General features: G+C 42.5%; 1 protein-coding gene across 8 annotated transcripts in view; it reads right to left on the bottom strand.

Annotated features, from left to right (window-relative positions):
* LOC120559295 (CREB3 regulatory factor-like) overlaps nt 1–18,784 on the bottom strand; it is a 42,585-nt gene extending 23,801 nt beyond the window's left edge. Inside the window, exons 1-5 of one of the 8 annotated variants that reach the window (XM_039800965.1) lie at nt 18,683–18,784; nt 7,085–7,163; nt 6,890–6,951; nt 6,632–6,748; nt 665–1,469 (exon numbers count right to left, since the gene is read on the bottom strand). In XM_039800965.1, the coding sequence (XP_039656899.1) occupies nt 665–1,469; nt 6,632–6,748; nt 6,890–6,898 (931 nt within the window). In that variant the 5' untranslated portion in view covers nt 6,899–6,951; nt 7,085–7,163; nt 18,683–18,784. Of the gene's footprint in view, nt 1–664; nt 1,470–6,631; nt 6,749–6,889; nt 6,955–7,084; nt 7,164–17,107; nt 17,222–17,910; nt 18,187–18,682 lie in introns of those variants that run through there. The other 7 variants (XM_039800931.1, XM_039800973.1, XM_039800939.1 and 4 more) reach the window with 7 other exon arrangements.
* Between the last annotated feature and the right edge of the window lie 337 nt (nt 18,785–19,121).

The raw sequence follows: 19,121 nt of genomic DNA on the forward strand, positions 1-19,121 counted from the left end.
AGATGGTATTTGAATACATGAAGAGACTCCAACCCTCAAAAGCCATTTCATAACAATAAAACTGCAGCCACTGAAGCGGCATGTTGTCCGGGAATTACCCTCGCATCTTTGGTATTTAATGTTCCTCTACTCAGCCAACCGAGTCGCACCAGGCGGTCTGAGGTCTGGTCTGGACCCGAGACGGATTCAACAATGGTTTCCGTGTGGGCAGACGGGCCGACGGCGGCGCCGTGATGAGCTGAGCTGTCCTCGCCCACACGGACTAGGGCTGTGCAATTAATCACAATTTATTTTTGAATCCTCCTAATGATCATAAAAACAGAATAATTCAGAAAAACGATTATTTTGCACATTGTGTTTTGCAAGTAAACTCTTATTTTGTCCTGTGTTCTGAGTGGAAAAAAAATAAAGTTGTGAATGTGCCGTTGGCCAATCAAGAATTGTTTACGTTTCTGACTTTTTGTTGAAAGTTTGACCGTTTTTTCAACGTTTTTTTGACTTTGGGCAAGTAGAAAAAAACCTTAGCGTTCCAAAGTTCAATGAGTAACCGTGTTTAATAATTGGGATCTTAATTTTCACCGAAATAATCGTGATTATGATTTTTTTTAACCATAATCGAGCAGTCCTAACACGGACACAGACAAACGGAAAGCAGACCACTCACCACATTCAGTTTCAGAGGAGCTGGAGAGTTCAGCTTCCACCGCCGTCTCCTCTGCTCCCTCCTCTCCTTCGTCCTCCTCCTCCTCCTCCTCCTCCTCATCCTCCTCCTCTTCTTCTTCTTCCTCTTCCTCCTCTTCGTCCTGCCCCTGGTCCTCGTCCTCCAGATCTAGCTCAGTCTTGGCCTGGCCGTCCCCCCCACCCACCACCACCTCCTGCTGCGCCTCCCCCACCCGCGCCCCCTCTGTCTGGGCGCTGTGAGCCCCCAGCTCCTCTCCCTGGCTCAGGGAGTAGTTGTGCTCCTCGCTGCAGTGCTCCAGAGCCAAACCGGCCGGCGCCGGCGCCACCTCCTCCTCTTCCTCCTGCGCCACCTGGTACACCTCCACCGTGCGCTGCCTCGGCGCCCCCCCGCCAGCCGCTCTTCCCGCAACACACAACTCCCTCTCGGGTGTGGTGGCGACCGAGGCGCGGCCCTCCTGCCTCCCTGCGGCAGTGGCCTGGACTTCCTGGGCGACGGGGGGCGCCGCGGGCCGGTTCCTCCTCCGCCTCTCCTCTTCCTCCTCCTGCTCCTGCTCCTCCCGGCTCCGCCCCCAGCGGCCCATCAGGACGGCCTCCTCGGAGCCGGCCAGCAGCTCCCCGCCCACCCCGAGGCCCAGCTTGGTGTAGCGAGCCATCTCGTCCAGCGCCGACACGTCCCAGCGCTCCGGGTGCAGGTCCTCGCCGAAGCCGCCGTCGTCCACCAGGTCGCTTAGCAACTCAAAGGGCCGTTTCCTTGGCGACGCCGGGGAGCCCAGCATGAGGAGCACGCTCTGGAAGGGTACGGAGAAGAGTACACGGATATACTTTATATAGGATTGGAACAAACAAAAATTTTATTTTAACATTGCTCGAGAGCGGCAACGATTAATCGATTAGTTGTCGACTATTAAATGAATCGTCAACTATTTTGATAATTGATTAAACAGTTTGAGTCAAAAAAGTAAAAACTCGTAGATTCCAGCTTCTTAAATGTGAATGTGTTCTAGTTTCTTCACTCTGTGACAGTAAACTGGATATCTTTGAGCTGTGGACAAAACAAGACATTTGAGGACATCATCTTGGGTTATGGGAAACACTGATCCACAATTTTATAGACCAAACAATTAATCCATTAATCAAGAAAATATTCAACAGATGAATCGGCAATGAAAATAATTGTCAAGGCCAATTTATGCTTCTGCGTTAAATCAATGTTGTGGGTATGTTAGTAGGTACGTGGAGACACGGACTCTACGCCGGAGCCTGACGTGCACCTCTCAAAACATTCGACGCAGGTCGCTCAGCCGTGGCTTGGTAGCGTTGCATTTCCCCCGACTTCCATTCTCCTTCTCCATAAACAACATGAAATCAAGGAGAGGGTTAACTTTTCCTGCTACAGATTTCCCACCGTGGTCAGAAAGCACAAGGGGGACGTCTCTTAAAGACACTGAAAGCTCTGCGTGGAGCCTCCGCAGAAGCATAAATCCCGCTTTTCGATTGCAGCCCTATATCGCTCCTGTAACGTCAGCGTGACCTCTTACAAATAACAATATACAGCAAGAAACCAAAAGGTTCATTTCCCTCGGAGGTCAGTAATTAAATATTTGCCATGCTGCTTGGTAATTAAACTCATCGTTCCAGGCGGCATTTCAGGTGTCGGCAGATAACAGGAGCTTGTTCTATACAATAATAAGCTGCGAGAAAAATCAAGTTATCTTCATCACAGGAAAGCTTATACAATAGTTTAATTTAATATCATTATTAACATTGCTATTATTAAATCGGTAATTTAATTATCTACACAGACAGCTGTAAACTCACACAGCTCTTTCTGAATGCTATACAAACAATAAGAAAGAGACTGGTGCCTGCAAAGTGATAGTGTATGTGTATATATATATATATATATATGTATGTATACACATACATACATACATACACACACATACATATATATACATATATATATATATATATATACATACACATATATATGATCAGTTCAGCTCCACATAGGAGACAAGCAAAGACACAATCACCTTAATAAACATGTAGTAGGGCTGCAACTAATGATTATTTTTATTGTCGATTAATCTGTCGATTATTTTCCTGATGGATCGATAAGTTGTTTGGTCTATAAAATGTCAGAAAATTGTGAAAAATGTCGATCAGTGTTTTCCAAAGCCCAAGATGACGTCCTCAAATGTCTTGTTTTGTCCAAAACTCAAATATCTTCAGTTCACTGTCACAGAGGAGAGAAGAAACTAGAACATATTCACATTTAAGAAGCTGGAGTCAGAAAACCTTAACTTTTTTTCCCCAAAAAATTGACCCGTAGTTGGCGGTTAATTGAATATTTGATAACTAATCGATTAATCTTTGCAGCTCTAACGTGTAGCTTCTTGCTCATGTAATGTTATTTTTTCCTTTCATCATATGAGTTGAATTAAAGGAGAAATCCGGCGCAAAATGAACCTAGGGGTTAATAACATATGTGTACCGAGTCGACCGTTCTCTGGGATATGTTTTCATGCTAATCGAATGTGACCAGTTTTAGCGCAAACCGCTAATTAGCTTATAACGCTAGTCGTCAGGGCACGGGTAAAGTAACAAGAAATCGCTATTTCTATACCACTAACAAGACTCAAAATAGCACCACACTTCCACGGTAGCATTCTGAGGGTCCCTACATGTAAACCAAAGCATTGAGAACTTTCTAAGTGTACAGACGGTTTATTAAAAAGATAGTTTATAAAAACCGTACCGTTAAGGATACAGGCAGGCGCCATCTTGGGAAAACAGTCATGACCAGTCAAACAACGAACGGCATGCAACCAGTAACATAGCTCAAGCATGGCGACACACGTGTTATTAACCCCTAGGTTCATTTTGCGCCGGATTTGTCCTTTAACGTTGCCATTAAGGAGCTGGCATCTATCAAGTTAGCAAAATCTCTTTCTAACGCTACTGTTGTTACACAGAACTCAAATTGTGCGCTGAGCTGATGGTACGTCAATTATTTAAGCACCAGGTCTTGACAAGTGAATTCGAAAATGAAAAAAATCATATTAATCAAATTTTGTATTCATTATTTTTGGCCTGCAATGTTCCTAGGGCATACCTTCCCGAACTCGAGGTGCATAAATGAACTAAACTAGTTTTTTTTTTTTTTTTTTTTTTTACTAAAAAAAGCTAAAAAAAAAGCTTCGGGATGGCCTACAACAGATTGAGGACCTCGTTGAAACAGCACATTTCGCGGTTTCTAAAAAATAAATTTAAAAAAAAGTACTGTAAGTCTGCACTGCATTCATCGGGAGATATTTATGCTGCGTTCCGGGCTAATTTTTTTAAATTTACAGCTTCAAGTCACGACTCACAACTTGGTAGCATTCCAGGCAAAGTCACGACAAACCCTTCTAGCTAGCATTAGCGTTAGCTAGCATTAGCATTAGCTAGCATTAGCATTAGCATTAGCTAGCAGCTACCTACTGTTGACGTTAGCTAGCGTTAGGTGATACTTGTGATTTCTAGTCGGCGACATATTTTGGGCTTCATTTAATAAACATAACCTGTAGTACTACACAATCGTATGTGTATTGTTTTGATTACAATGTGCGGAATTACTTTACGTTGCCTATTTTTGTCTATTTATTTCTATTTCACTATATTCACTGTTAATCACCGGCGTCTGTACAGCATCAACAGGGGGCGCCATTGTTGTTTATGTGTATGTGACGTCAAAAACTGTAACTGGGAGTACAACCATCTGGTACGAGTTCACGGGTAGTAAGTTACGGGTTTGACTGCCGTTCCAGGATACTTTCACGGGGGGAAGGTTGTGAAAACACGAGTTATGGGCTGCCTGGAACGCAGCTTAAACATGACACAAAACACGCAGTTTGGCCATCGTATACGATGCCGTCATCTTTCGAGAGTTAACATGTCGAAATAGGAAAAGCACAGGTGTAAATAATAAAATGAACGAATGCTGAATTCCATTTAGCTGCTTTGAGTTCAGGGTCCTGACTCACTTAGAAACCGGAGTAGAATTAAGCCATGTTGAGTTAATGTTATTAGTAACACCTGTGCTTTTCCTGTTACAACAAGTCAGAAATATCTCTGTGGGAGAAAAAACTAACAAAAAAAACGCCTTTTTAAAAATTAGCCAACCTCCTCTCGAGGCCTAAATCAATCAGCTTAGTTCACCGTTTTCTCACTCCTGGCCCTCATTGACTGATTGATAGAAATGAGATGCCAGGTGAACGTGACTGACTGCAATTAGAACCACTGCCGGAGGGCAAACATCAATGTCATTTCCAATGTCTTTTAAGGTTTTGTTCCGGGAAATCAAAGGACTCCGTTTTGTGTCTATGTACGGCAGGACGCTCAAATAAATCACAAGACCTAATTTGCAACAGGATGTGTGTGAATCCTGGGATTGAGCAAAGACTCTCAAGGGCTGAGGCATACTGGGAAATTAAAATGTTAATAAAAAAAAAAATCAATCTTGAATGGACTGCATGTCTAGTCCTAACGACCATTCAAAGCGCTTTACACACATACAGGAACCATTCACAAACGCATTCATACACTGGCGCCGATCAACATTCACGTGCATTTACACACCGATGGCGCAGCATCGGGAGCAATTCTGGGTTCAGTATCTCGCCCATGGACGCTGCAAGCGCAACGTATGCGGAGCGGACGTGCCATGGAATGTATCTTTTAACTGGCTACACCTGCAGCGCGCACACATGGCGTAGGATTGTTTGAGTCACAGGCATGATGCTGAGCTTTTGCTTTAAGATTGTTGTTGTTCAGTTTTTGGAGGTGGCACAGCGCTGTTAAACGTCAGTCTACTGTCAGCTGTTATCAAAGGACGCAGATGAGGGAAACAAGAAATAAACAGAAACTCTCAAAACCAAACTGCCAATACGCTCATTGACAGTTAAACATAGTTTCATTTAAAAATAATATAGACACTTTATGATCCATTTCTGTGTAAAAGGGCTGCACAGCTCACGTAAAAAAAATAGAAATTGAAGACTGTGCTATTTTTACGCTTGTAGAGCAGATCTCGCTTGATGGTGGTTTTTGCTCCTTGCAGGCAGCGCTGCGACCGCTGCCTTCAAGGCACCTAACCCTAACCTTAACCTTAAGCCTAACCATAACCACTGCCTCCCAACGGTGCAAAAAAACACAGATAAACGCGGATCTCCACGGAGCAGATGCACCACTGGTGCGCTGCTCTCGTACCCGTTGTAGCCAGTTTCATTGATTAGAGTGGAAGCGTAATGTTGGCTAGTTAACGCGTGCGATGTAGCCGGCCCGTTAGACATGTAGACAGACCGCGCCTCGTATTGAGCCACAGCTGCCCACTAACTACTTAGGGTCGTATTTTGCTGCTCTCAAACTTACATTTTCAATTCAAAAGCCCCTGGGAATTCTCACTATGGGAGAATCACTACGTGACTCGTAGTCTAGCATTGCCAGATCTTCCTCCACGGCGCTGCGGAGGAGGGTCTGGCTAGTCGATACAGCATTCTGGCTCTGGTTTATTGGCATTGCTTTAAACCAATCACAATCGTCTTGGGCGGTGCTAAGCGCCGGACGGAGCCACAGCGCCGCGGCAAAATAGCCTCGGGAAGGAACTTGTTTTGGTGGAACGTGTGTACGCTCAAAAGTAGTTTTAGTCGTGCACAGAAAACTCCGATTGGACAGATAGCTGTCTGGATTTACCCTGCAGAGATCTGAGGAGCAGTTAAACATAGTCCTCACAAATCCACCGGAGGTTAGAACGCCAACACAAAGAAAGCGGAAGGTAACAGACATCCGGCCGAAAAGAAGGACCCCCCCACTCGCCCCCCCGGCAGCAACGGAGCCGTCCCGGAAGTGGAACGTCGTGGATATAGACTGCGTGACTCGCAAAACGTTGCGGCTCTTGTTGTCTCACCTGGTCGTACTCGGTCCTGCCCCCTTGTGGCGACATGGCCAGAGGGTAGGGGCTCAGCAGACCCCTGTGTCCCCCGTAGGCCTCGCCAAACGCAGGCTCCATCCCATTCATACCCGGCTGCGAGGGAAGAAACACACAGACACAGACACAGAGTGAGACGCAAATCCAACAGGGAGACCACGAGGAGTATCATTCATGGGTGACGGGGTTGTGTAGAGAGCCACGGCAGGTGTTTTGGCGGGGGTGCTCCTACTTTACCTGAGGCATGCCCGAGGCAGGATGGTGTCAGGTCGCGGTCACAACGTCGGTTCAAGTGAGTTCTGCTGCGGAAAAAAACAACAACACACAAACCGAGTTCAGATCTGAGAGACATCAAGGAGGAGACACAAAAAGGAAAAAGAAAAGTAGCACGATGACAGAAGAGGAAGAGGAGGCGAGGATGTCATTTATTACCGAAGGTCAAGAGTTGAGAGGGTCAAGGCGTGGAGCTCCTTTCACATGTCGCGGCCCTGCAGCTCTCAGCCCTCCCAGCCTGGAGGGGAAAAGAGGAAGAGGAAGAGTAGGAGGGAGAGGGGAGGAGGAAAAAAAAAAAAAAATCAGACACGGGTTCAACAGAGGACACAATCTGAATTATACAGCTATAAAACAGTGGCGGTAAACACATCGTTAAAGCACAGAGATATATGAGGATGTGAGGTTTATCTGTGTAGAGTTTGGAGTTAAGAGCGCGAGATGTGGAACAGCTATATTGTTTTTCGCTGAATTCAGTTTGTTTGATCGGCACATTAAGAAGAGACGACAGAAGAAGATAAGAAAAAACAAACAGGTTTTGAATGTGTCCTCCTTAGAGTAACGCACTTGTTTAAACCTTTCAACAGAAAACTTTGCACTAAAAGTAATCTGTGAAATATATATATTTTTATATATATTATATATATATATTATATTTTTACCTTTGTCCTTTTCTTGTAGTCTGTGTTTATGAAGTTAAGCATGATTATAGATGTTGGAGCTCTTTTGTGTCTGTTCAGCCACGGTGGCTATTGTTGCTTATTGAGCTGACTACTTTTTCTAATAATACACCTATGTATGCAACATGAAAAACACGCTCCTGCCGTCAGACGTATCATTTCCTGAAAGACCTGCCAACAACGAGCATTTCAAATAGCAAACGCAGAAGCTTTTATGCACTAGGAAAAAAAGATAGAATTTGGACTGTGTAGAGTAGCAAAGAATTCATATCACATTTGTAGATTGAATATGTGGAAAATGACCACCAGGTGTTGTTGCAATCACAAGCTGCATCAAAGAATAACTTCGATGTTAATTTGTTAAAAAAAAGAAAAGAAAATGGCCCCCGGGATTACACTAGAGTTTAGTAGAGATAAGGATGGAGATGAAAACAGATTTGAGCTAAAGTTACACATTTCTCAGAGGCAAAAAGTATCTCGGTGGTGATTATCTCAAGTTAAACCTCAATAGGAGAAAAAAAAAAAGGGCATTTTTTTGTCTCAATCAAAACGGGGAAAGGGGCAGGGAGGGGGAAGCTGTCATGTCATTATCAACATTACTATTATTAAAATGGGTAATTGAATTATCTACACAGACAGCTGCAAACTCACATAACTCTTTCTGAATGCTTTAACAATAAGAAAGAGACTGATGCCTGCAAAGTGATAGTGTATGTGTGTATATATATATATATATGTATATATACATACAGTATATATGATCAGTTCAGCTCCACATAGGGAGACAAGCAAAGACACAAATAAACGTGTAGTAGGGCTGCAACTGACGATTATTTTTATTGTCGATTAATCTGTCGATTATTTTCCTGATGGATCGATGAGAAAATTGTGAAAAATATCGATCAGTGTTCTCCAAAAACCCAAGATGACGTCCTTAAATGTCTTGTTTTGTCCACAGCTCAAAGATAACGGACTACAGATGGAAATTAGCCCCTGGGCTACAATCTGGCATTTTTACGGGTAATGCTGTACATGCTCATCAAATGTGCATTGTCCTGAAATAATAAAATTAAAATTAAAAAGATTTAAAATAAAAAGATATTCAGTTCAGAGGAAACTAGAACACATTCACATTTAAGAAGCTGGAATAAGAGAACTTTTACTTTTTTCCCAAGAAAATGACCCAAACCCATTAATCGATTATCACAATAGTTATTATTATTATTATTATCAAAAGCTAACATTCTGCAGGCTAAACATGAAAATGTGCTAAGCTATATAGCTAGGGTTAGCTGACTGACTAGTTGAATTTAGCGGGATTATATTGTATCACAACCGCCATTGCTGTGAATGAAAAGTCAATACCATTCATATTTTGGCCTGAGTTCCTGTTTTGCTACAGTTTTATTTTATGGATTTCTTATCGTCCGTAATCCCCATGAAAAAACCCAAACCAAGAATGTGTCAGTCCGTCCCTCAACACTTTCTAACGATTGGTTCCTACTACAGATTTGAATCTTTAAAAACGGGTCACAACTACATTAAAAAGAAGTTAAGTAATTCTCTTCAAAGGGCTGTTCTGTTCTAGATTTCAGGACATAAACATAAAGATATAATATGTAACATGTCTGCATTACAATGTCTAAAAACGACTATACCTATGGTAAATGTTTTGTTGAATTGTGTACTTCCAATATACTGTACCAAATATTTCCAACCATGTTCAAACCCAGGACCCAAACTGGGCCAGCTGCTCTAGCTACCACTGCAAACAGAATCAAAGTAATTCTGTGAGAAAACACTGCGGCTATCGGAATAAAATGAGATATCGTGAATAAACGTTAACGTGAATAAAATACACCACAAATGATCACTCGCAACTTTAAGTTGCATCAAATGTCCGTGTTTACGTCATAGACCGCACAAAATCTACACAGTCATTGGTTTACATTCGTAGTTTCTAGGGTTGCTCCCTCTTAGTCGATTAGTCGACTAATCGGTCGTTTTGGTCTCAGTCAACTTAGATTTCTTTAGTCGATTAGTCATGTTTTATGCTTTTTTCATGCTGAGTGACTTATTTCCAAGAAACGTACGAGCACATCTCTGGTAAACACAAGAATTAAAGTGGTGCTTTTGCGTGACTCTTTGCGGAGAAACTCAGATTTACAGATCTGTCGATTAAATCAACTAATCGATTAGTCGATACAATTGAATGAGTGTTAGTCGACTAAGAATTTCTTAAATCGAGCACAGCCCTAGTAGTTTCGATTGAGAGCGACCCCTAGCAGAAGAAAATGACATATTGTACGTTTAATACAGCAGTAAACTATTTGCTATGTAAAGTCATAGCGGTGAAATGGCGTCCCGAGCAGAGAATGAAGTCACACTCCCTCTGTGTGTGTGTGTGTAATCTGAGCTTCTCTGTTCTTTTGTGTTGATAGCCGCTCCGGTCACGCGTGCACGTGAGTGCCGTGTACGTTGGTATCAGATGCCAAGGGCGTGACAAAGCGTTGGTATTTGACGAGTGTGTGTGTGTGGGGACGGTCCGTGAGAACCATGTGGAGGCAATCCCAAACCACGTTTTTTTGTTCGGAATATCGAATGGAAGCAGAATCTTTTTAGCAAAAGGGACTCAAACGGGAGTAAATAGTGCATTCGTTGGGGACTATTTTCAGCCGCGGATTATTCCACATTTGGTGCTTTAGTGAGTATTTGGGGCAGCAGGACAGTGTGTGTGGAATTGAGTCCGAATAAACTACAGTGTGTGTGTGTGTGTGTGTGTGTGTGTGTGTGTGTGTGTGTGTGTGTGTGTGTGTGTGTGTGTGTGTGTGTGTTTTGTGTTCATGGTGTTGAAAGAACCCAGAGCAACAGTGTGGCTCACTGATGTGTTTTTAACATCAATGGAGCTCTATGGCACAGAGGAAGAAGATATATCAGGCTTCGATACACACATAGTACCTGTTAGTTAGGATATGGTCATTGTTGGTTTGGGACTTTTTAAATGGGATTTCTTGACGAAAAGAAGAAGAAAAAAACGCAGATTATTGCCAGCCTTATCCTTTAACCTAGCTAACTCGTCCTCTAAAAGAGCAGCTTCTTCGGCTCCACCCAATACGGTTAAACTCCACCAATGAGATCTCCCCTGCCTGTGGAGCCACTCTGCATCAGCTAGCCTAATGTTTGTGTAACCAATACTCCAATTCTCCATTAGAGAGAGGAGGTCACAGTGTAAACTCCTGATCCGTTCATACGGGGCTATGATGAAACATCGAGCAACGCTAAAAAAAAAAAAACACACACACACACACATACACACAGACCGCCACACACACACACAGCAAGAACAATGCAGAGCTACTGTTCAGTACCTGTAGGAAACCAGACAAAAAGCAGCTCACACTGACCCGGGTTCAGCGATTCAAAAACAATGCTATAATACGCTCTCTGTGGATTGACCTCAGGCACACAAGAATGAGGAAATGAGGATCGGCTGGGCGGTTATGACACTGCCTTGGCATGCCACATGGAAAACTGGTAGAGCAAGCCAGCTACCAACATGCTGTGTACACAAACATTTGTCAGACACATAGAGCGTTTTTGAAGTAGATAGCAAACCGGCTGGAACCAATGTTATAATCCCAGCGAGCTACGAATTCCCATTTACATCGTTATTGTAACGTTTGCGCAGCAGTGCTAAGAGCAGGAGTATTTGAGATAGTAAACACTGGCAGATTACGTGAGGACTAAGGCGTTCTATGTCAGTACTTTGCTTGAAATAGTAAAACTTGTTCAGGTGCTGCTCCTCAAGTGTATACTCATACTATGTATTATGCTATATAGTATCCCTTAGGCTATATCTTATAGAGCTCAAAAGTGTGGTTCCTGGAGTCAAAATTCTTTTCTTCCATAAAAGGATTTAAATGATTAGCCATAATGTCTTAACCATCCGAGGTATGAGAGAATGTCTATGATGGTTTATGTACACAGTCTTGTTCTTTGCCTTTTCTGACGAACAAAAATGTTCTTTTTGAGCCGAATCAAATGTTTTATGGTCACGATTCATCTCGTAGCTGGTTGGCTTGGTTCCAGGCTTAAAACTCTTTATATAAGCATTCATGAAATGTCAGTGGAGATATTGAATGGGGGGGGAGGGGGAGGGAGAATCACTTCCGGAACCAGAGTGGTTCAAAAAGTGGACCGTCACGGTTTAGCTCTTTGTCCCATACTGCGTTATGTTAAAGGTGCCGTAGGTAGGATTGTGAAGATCCAGGACTTAGCCAAAGAATTTGAACATCGACAACTTCTCAGTACCTCCCCCCTTTCCGCTAAAGCCCAAAACGGTCTCCTAAGCCCCTCCTCCCACAAGGGAGAATGAATGCGTGTGCATGAGCAGTGATTGACACGCATTTAGACACCCCCCCTGGCCCTGATTGGTGCATCTGAACAGGGAGCGGTGGATTTTTGCTAATCGCACTACAGGCTGTAGGTGGTGCCAGAGAAGCCGGATTTGTTTTTTTCCAAAATGACCTGCTTCATGTAGTTTCATGTCAGTTTCAGCAAATATGACAGAAAGTTAGTTTTATAAGTCTTACCTACGGCATCTTTAAATGTGTGACAGTGTTTTATCAGAGAATGCTGTAACTTTTAAAAGCAAACTAAAGACCTACTTTATTAAATCAAGCTTTAATAATTTATTTATCTATTCATGCATCTGTCTATTTATGTATTTTAGCGGTTATGTTTTGCTTCTTGGTGTATGTTAGCACAGTATATACCAAGTTGGAATTTGTATCCATTTCTAATCCTGCATCTGGTGTTTCTTCACTGTACAATGATGACTGAGGGTTTCCTCAGCTCCTGTTATTATTTTTATCGAATGCTGTAATTCGAGTTTTTTATTAGTTACAAAGCCACTTATCGCGTTGTGTGGTTTCTGTGAAGTAGGCCTGCACGATTAATCGTTACAAAATCGCGATCTCAATTCACCTCTGTTTGCGATTTAATTTTTAAAGGATTTCGATTATTTTTTGGGAGGAGGGGGGAATTTACGGCCTTTGATAGGACAGCTGAAGACATGAAAGGCAAGCAGTTAAAGAGTGTGCTAGGAAGTCATTCTGTTTTTGATACTGTACTTAAATTGGCAATTGACAAACCCCATTTCTCTAGAGCCTGAAGCTGTAGCTGCAGCATGTTGATTGACATGTTATAATGATGTAAAGACATGTTCAAGGAGTTCAGATAGAGCCTGTATCAGGGCCGTATTTAGTTCACTGTGTTATATGTCACAATGTTTGGTAGCCTACTGTACTTCAATGGCCAGTATGTACTTTATAACTTGATTCATTGAAGCCTCTGTGTTTACAGGCTTGTGGTGCTGCGCAATGTGCTATAGGTGCGAAGAAAAAAAAAACTATGTTTAGTACTGCCAGTTTGTTTTCTTTTGTCATGGTTCATGTGTGCATTAAACATTACACTTTGTGAGAAAAAAATCGTGGCAGAGAATCGTGATATCAATTCTAAGCAAAAAAAAAAAATTGTGACTCATATTTTTCCCCGAATCGTACAGGCCTACTGTGAAGCACTTAGTGTTACATTGTCCATGTATGAAAAGTGCTATATTAAAATTATATATTATTCTGGTGTACATTATCGTAGATGGTATCATCTTATAGGGCTGTGCAATTAATCGAAATTGAATCGTGATTATGATTTCGGCTCCCAATGATCACAAAAACAGAATAATCGAGAAAAACAATTATTTAGCTCATTATGTTTTGCAAGTAAACTCTTTATTTTCTCTTGTGTTACTGTTGATTTATTTAACTTTTTCCACTGTTTTTTTAAGTTCAATAATCGCAACATCTTTCCAGAAGTCAACAAGTAATCGTGTTAAATTATCGTGATTTCAATATTGACCAAAATAATCGTGATTATATTTTTTCCCATAATCGAGCAGCCCTATCATCTTACATATATATACTTTACTGACATTGCGGCTTCTATGTCAATTCCCTATTACTTTTATTGCTTGCATTGTAATTTAGAGTTGAATTCCTCTCATATGGTTTAAATTTTCTATTCTTATAGTTATTTTATATGCTTCCAAGTATTTCTTTATTTTACTTTTCTCTACCTGTGCTTCTTTCCGTCCTTGTGCTACTGCAGCACTTGGGGTGCGTTCTGCACATTGACTGCAGTTAATATTAACAGTCTATGGTTCTGCACCGACAAACCGTAGAAAAACCTTTATCTAAACTGAAGCGGTGGTGCATTGGACACCCAGAGTGCCGTTTTGATACCATGAGTTTACATACACGGTGCTGCTGATTGGTTAACACTTCTGACACACCCGCCCAAACAAGAGAAAAACATATCGTAAAGCCGGTTGCACACGGTTTCCTAACCCAAACAAGTCATTCAACCCGGAAACTGTGGGGGGAAAAAACGTTTGAGATTGAATGGGTCTTGACATTTTTAACTCTGATCAATTAAGGCTCATCTCATTTTATCAGCTATTATTCTGTCAGAGAAGGAGCCACATGTGTCCAACTACTTCATGCCCCTATAAACATATACATATATGCATCCATCTCACTGTCATCATTTCCTCTAATCTCCCTTTATCTGACTAGAGCACTCCTCTGGCTTATTTGCTGTTTTTACAAGGTAGGCCTACATTTACACGGGGAAACTGATGCACACAAACAGGTTCTTATTTCTATTTGTTCATATACCAGCTGATGTAGGAACCAGGTGTGCCTTCGTGCAATAACAATCCTGCTATCGTTTATTGTGTGTTGGTTCAACATAGGCTTAGTCCAAAGGTCTGCGTGCTCGTAAACACACAGGCAGAGTTCACCGTAACGCAACACGGGGGAAAGAAAAGTAAATTGCTTCATCATAAACTGCTGTGGGTCAATAACCGCCAATAAACCGTTGCCTTTATGTGCAGACAATGATCCATTTCGCTTTCTGTAAACAAGACTGCAAGAAAAAGTGGATGCCAACACAACTGCGGCTTATGTAACAAATACACCGAATACATGCATGCGTGCTTACATTCACAGTGCGGTGCGTTTGTGGTTCGTGCATGTGTGCAGAATTTACTTTCACTTATAGAGACAAACTGCATTTAAACGCCTCACAACTACACATATCCTAAGTACAATTTGGGCTGTATTATTTGTGTCCTCTTCAAAAAATGGCTCTTAAAGAAATTGTATGTTTACTGTTAGATGAAATGTACACACGTAAACACCATTTTGGTCATTTCCAGCCATACATTTACTTACAACTGACCCTTGTAGTGGTATATTAGTAATGCACTGGATGAATGATCCTAAACACTGTGTGGGCACAGAAGAAAAAGACCCCGGACCATTGCAACAGCTTTTTATGTAACAACTCTGAAACAGGGCAGGGTATTCAAATGAATGCATATCATGCTATAATGTACCTACCATTGTTCTATTAGAGGGCTGCCACTAAAGATTATATTACCATTGACGAATCAGCCCAAGGTTACTTCAAGTTGCTTATTATGTTCAACCAACAGTCTAAAATCCACATATAATCCATTTACCTAAGCTATCACATTAGACAGAGAAAAGCAGCAAATCCTCAAAACTGAAGGAACGGTCTGAACGCCATCAATCGAAAATAGTTTGATTCATTTTCTGTCAAACAACTAACCGATCAATCAACTAATCGTTTCGGCTCTACTACATTACAGGGTAATACAATGCGTTTGTGGTAGAAATATTTTTATTATCTTTATTATGGTATTCTTTGCAATATGGTATCACTATCAGAGGTCAAATTAAGGCTGGACGATATGGAGAAAAATCTGATATCACGATATTTTTGACCAAATACCTCGATATCGATATTGCGGCGATATTTTAGGGGTGAGAATTGGTGCTTTAACAAAATATCTTCAAACTTAGATTTTAGATAAATAATCATCAGTAATATGGATATAATGACTAAGTGGGTAAAGGCAAATAATAGAACAGTCTGGTAAAATGACATCACTTTACTGTAATGCAGCCTTTAAAACCAGGAAAAGACAACACTTATGTCATATTACGATATTACGATATCAAAAATCTAAGAGATCTCTAGTCTCATATCACGATATCGATATAATATCGATATATTGCCCAGCCCTAGGTCAAATGTATATAAAAGTATACTTTATATATATATATATATATATATATATATATATATATATATATATATATATATATATATATATATATATAGTTGCTATACAAACACAAGTTAGTGTAGAGATACCATATGGGATGGAAACACCAAACGTCATTAGAAACTACAAACACATCAGGGTATTTAATGATACAAGTCTAGATATATATATATACAACTTTCAAAATAAAAAAAAGGTGTTTTCGAGGCTGATTATGAGTCACAATTTCACTCATGCAAACATGTGGCAACCACTTTTAAATGTGGAAGCAAGTCAATGCTGACTGTTGACCATGAGGCAAATTTAGAGCATGAAGCAAATTTAGAGCACGAGCAAGTATCTGACCAGACAATGGACCTTTAACAGCTGGCGGCCTCTTTAGAAAAAGACAAGAAAAGACCTCCAGTGTGTTAGTAGACACAGCACCGTCCGTAACGGATGGATGGATGGATGTTACGCACGGAGAGACGAGCGACAGGGGGAAAAAAAGTAAATTAGGCCAGAGTCCATAAAGAGGCTGTGATGGCGGAGAGTGTGCCCGAAAACAGCGAGCAGGAGACGGGAGAGCAGGGGGAGTAGTGGGGTGGGGGTGAGAGGGGGAGGGGGGAGAGAGGCGGTCTGGCCGTCTGTCTGGGAGGCCAATTTGCCAAATTAAAGCTCCAAAAATCTGGGCGGCGGACAAAGCTCCGTCTCGCCTGGGAAATCTCTCCTTCTCGTCTAATAAAATACACTAAACTTCGATCACAGCACGGGGGGGGGGGGAGAAAAGAACAAGCACCCAATACGACCCGGATGCGCCCCCTGTCTCTCCTCTCCGTGTCCTTGGAGCTCCGTTTCCCGTAACGAAGGAAAGCAAAAGTGGCCCCCGTGTGCCCCCCCCCCCCTGTATCGCCTCGCTCCCCTGTCCATTCGGTGCGCGTCCCGCTCCCCGTGTAAAAAGCCTGTCAATCTCCCGATGAACCGAGCAGTGCAACCGAACTGATGGGGCATGACGGTGCTGTGTGCCCGCACAGCTGGATAGCACAACAGCAGCACACAAACCGAGCCAGAGCAAGGGAAAAGGGAAGGGAAGGGAAGGGGAGGGAAGGGAAGGGAAGGGAAGGGAAGGGAAGGGAAGGGAAGAAGGTGCCATGGTGGCAGCCAGCAGTGTGTCCCGCATGGCACGGCACGGCCGAGGAGCCGCGCTTCCACATCCAGACCCTCTTTTTCTATTTCACACTGCAAATTCACAAGCCATGCATTGTTTTTATTATTATTATCATTATTTCAAAAAAATAAATCGTTAATTCCTACCAAAAGAAGATACCACGCGTCGCGGAGTATCCAGCAGCCAAGACAACAGGGATCCTTTCAGCGCAAGACAACAATAAAAATGGGGCGCAGCTGGCAGTGCCACCGGATGTCCAATATTAATAGTTAATACGGCCGATTTCTGAGCATGTGGATCGGCTTCGCAGTTTAACTGCTCCTGCTGCTTACATGCAGGTTATAAAGTCCGTTTTACGGCCACGCCACCTCGGACCTGAGGTGAAATATTAAAGTTGAACGCGAGGAATACATCACACAACAAGTTTGGGTTGCTGTTCGTCCACCTGCTGTAGGTGCTGCTGCTGCGGTGGTAATGTTACAGGCCCGGGCAAGTTATTTCTCGGTACAAAAACGTAGCTTTAATCACCATCAAACTGTAAAGTTGGCAAGGATAAAACACACAGGGAGCAATTGTATCGTCCTTCACGTGCGCAAGAATTATAGGAAATATGCACACACAAAATGTAGGCTAATAAAAGTATGATGAGCTGGCCGGCAGTTTTAAAACATATGTTGCAAATAGTGTTGAATAATGTTTCCTGGAATCAAGCTCATATTCCATCCTCGGATAGTTAACGCATTTAAATACTCCAAGTCAAGTGTGCCATGCACGCTACTACTATGTATTATCCATGTGAAAGTGGCCATTTTTTTAATCATAGAAGACCGTTAAAAGCGTACATGTATTTCCCCCTCTCCATTTGTCAATAACTTCTCAGTCGTGAAACTTGATGTGAACGCGCATTTCATTTGGCCGTACGCAGACATCTGTGAGATATGGCTTTTACCTTACCGCGCGTCCTCGGATGGTCCCCCCCTCGGGTTTAAAGGCTCCTCCGGACCGGGGTAAAATGTCGGCCTCGGCCTCTCCAGATGAGATTATTAATAAGCACCATCCACAACACGCACGAGAAGAGCCCCGCGTGGACAGCAGCGGCCGCTCAGCCGTAAAATCCCATTTTCACCGATACGGCTACATGCAGGAAGTTAGTTTACAGCAGTCGCGAGCCTGCCTATATGGCGGATAAAACGGGACAGAAAAGATGGTTGTAGGACTGTTAACACCCCCCCCCCCCCTCACCACCACCTCCTCCTCCTCCTCATGTCTCTCCCTCCCTCCATTGGAGCAGAGGCTTAACGTTTTGGAGATGAGATGGTGGGGAGAATAACAGCTCTCATCTCCCCCCACCCTGAAGCTAATTCCTTTTATTAATAAAGTTTTACAGTCTTGTAAGTTGCAGCTGCTGTGTATGTGTGTGTGTGTGTGTGTGTGTACCACACGGTGCCCTCGCACAAAACAAACAGACCCCGCGCGGTTTAAATTCACTTTTCAGGGACAGAAAGGAAGACAAAAACGTAAAAAAGAGAGATGGAGGGCGTGGATTCGCTCGGCTGGATGCGTTGCGCAGGTTTAAGGTGCTCTTTTGTTGTTTTTGTTGTTGTTGTTGTGTGTGTGTGTGTGTGTGTGTGTGCTGGTGTTCTTGTTTACGCAGTAATTAGCTACATATTTCATCGTTCAGCCGAGCGTAAAGGTGCAAAAAGCAGCTGGGAGTGACTGACCTGATCGAAAGTGGAAGTGTGTCAGCTGTAAAAACAGTTGCAGCTCTCTTCGGAGGATTGGGGGCACTTGAGTTCACGAATAATCCCGTAGACCAATTGTCAAGCTCGAGAGATTTAGTGTGCCGGATTTCTAGCCGGGAGTTTCAAAATAAAGGTCGCGTTGAGGAAAAGGCAACATTTGAATTGAAGATTGATATGCTACAATATTACCAATACCCTTTTTACGCCCATGCTCGTGTAAGTAATAGTGAGAGTCTTACTGTTTACAAATGTAATTTTTGTTTACATATATAGGCTATATATATTTATATCTACACCGTTTTTTTGTGTCCAGTTTTGTTGATCTTGTTTTTATCTGTATCTATATCTGTGTCTTGTATGTGTTTTCTATGGTGTAGCCTACACATCGTCCAGTAAAGCTGATTTTGATTCTGATTTT

This window comes from Perca fluviatilis, chromosome 1 (genome assembly GCF_010015445.1).
Source record: "Perca fluviatilis chromosome 1, GENO_Pfluv_1.0, whole genome shotgun sequence".
Taxonomy (NCBI): Eukaryota; Metazoa; Chordata; class Actinopteri; order Perciformes; family Percidae; genus Perca; species Perca fluviatilis.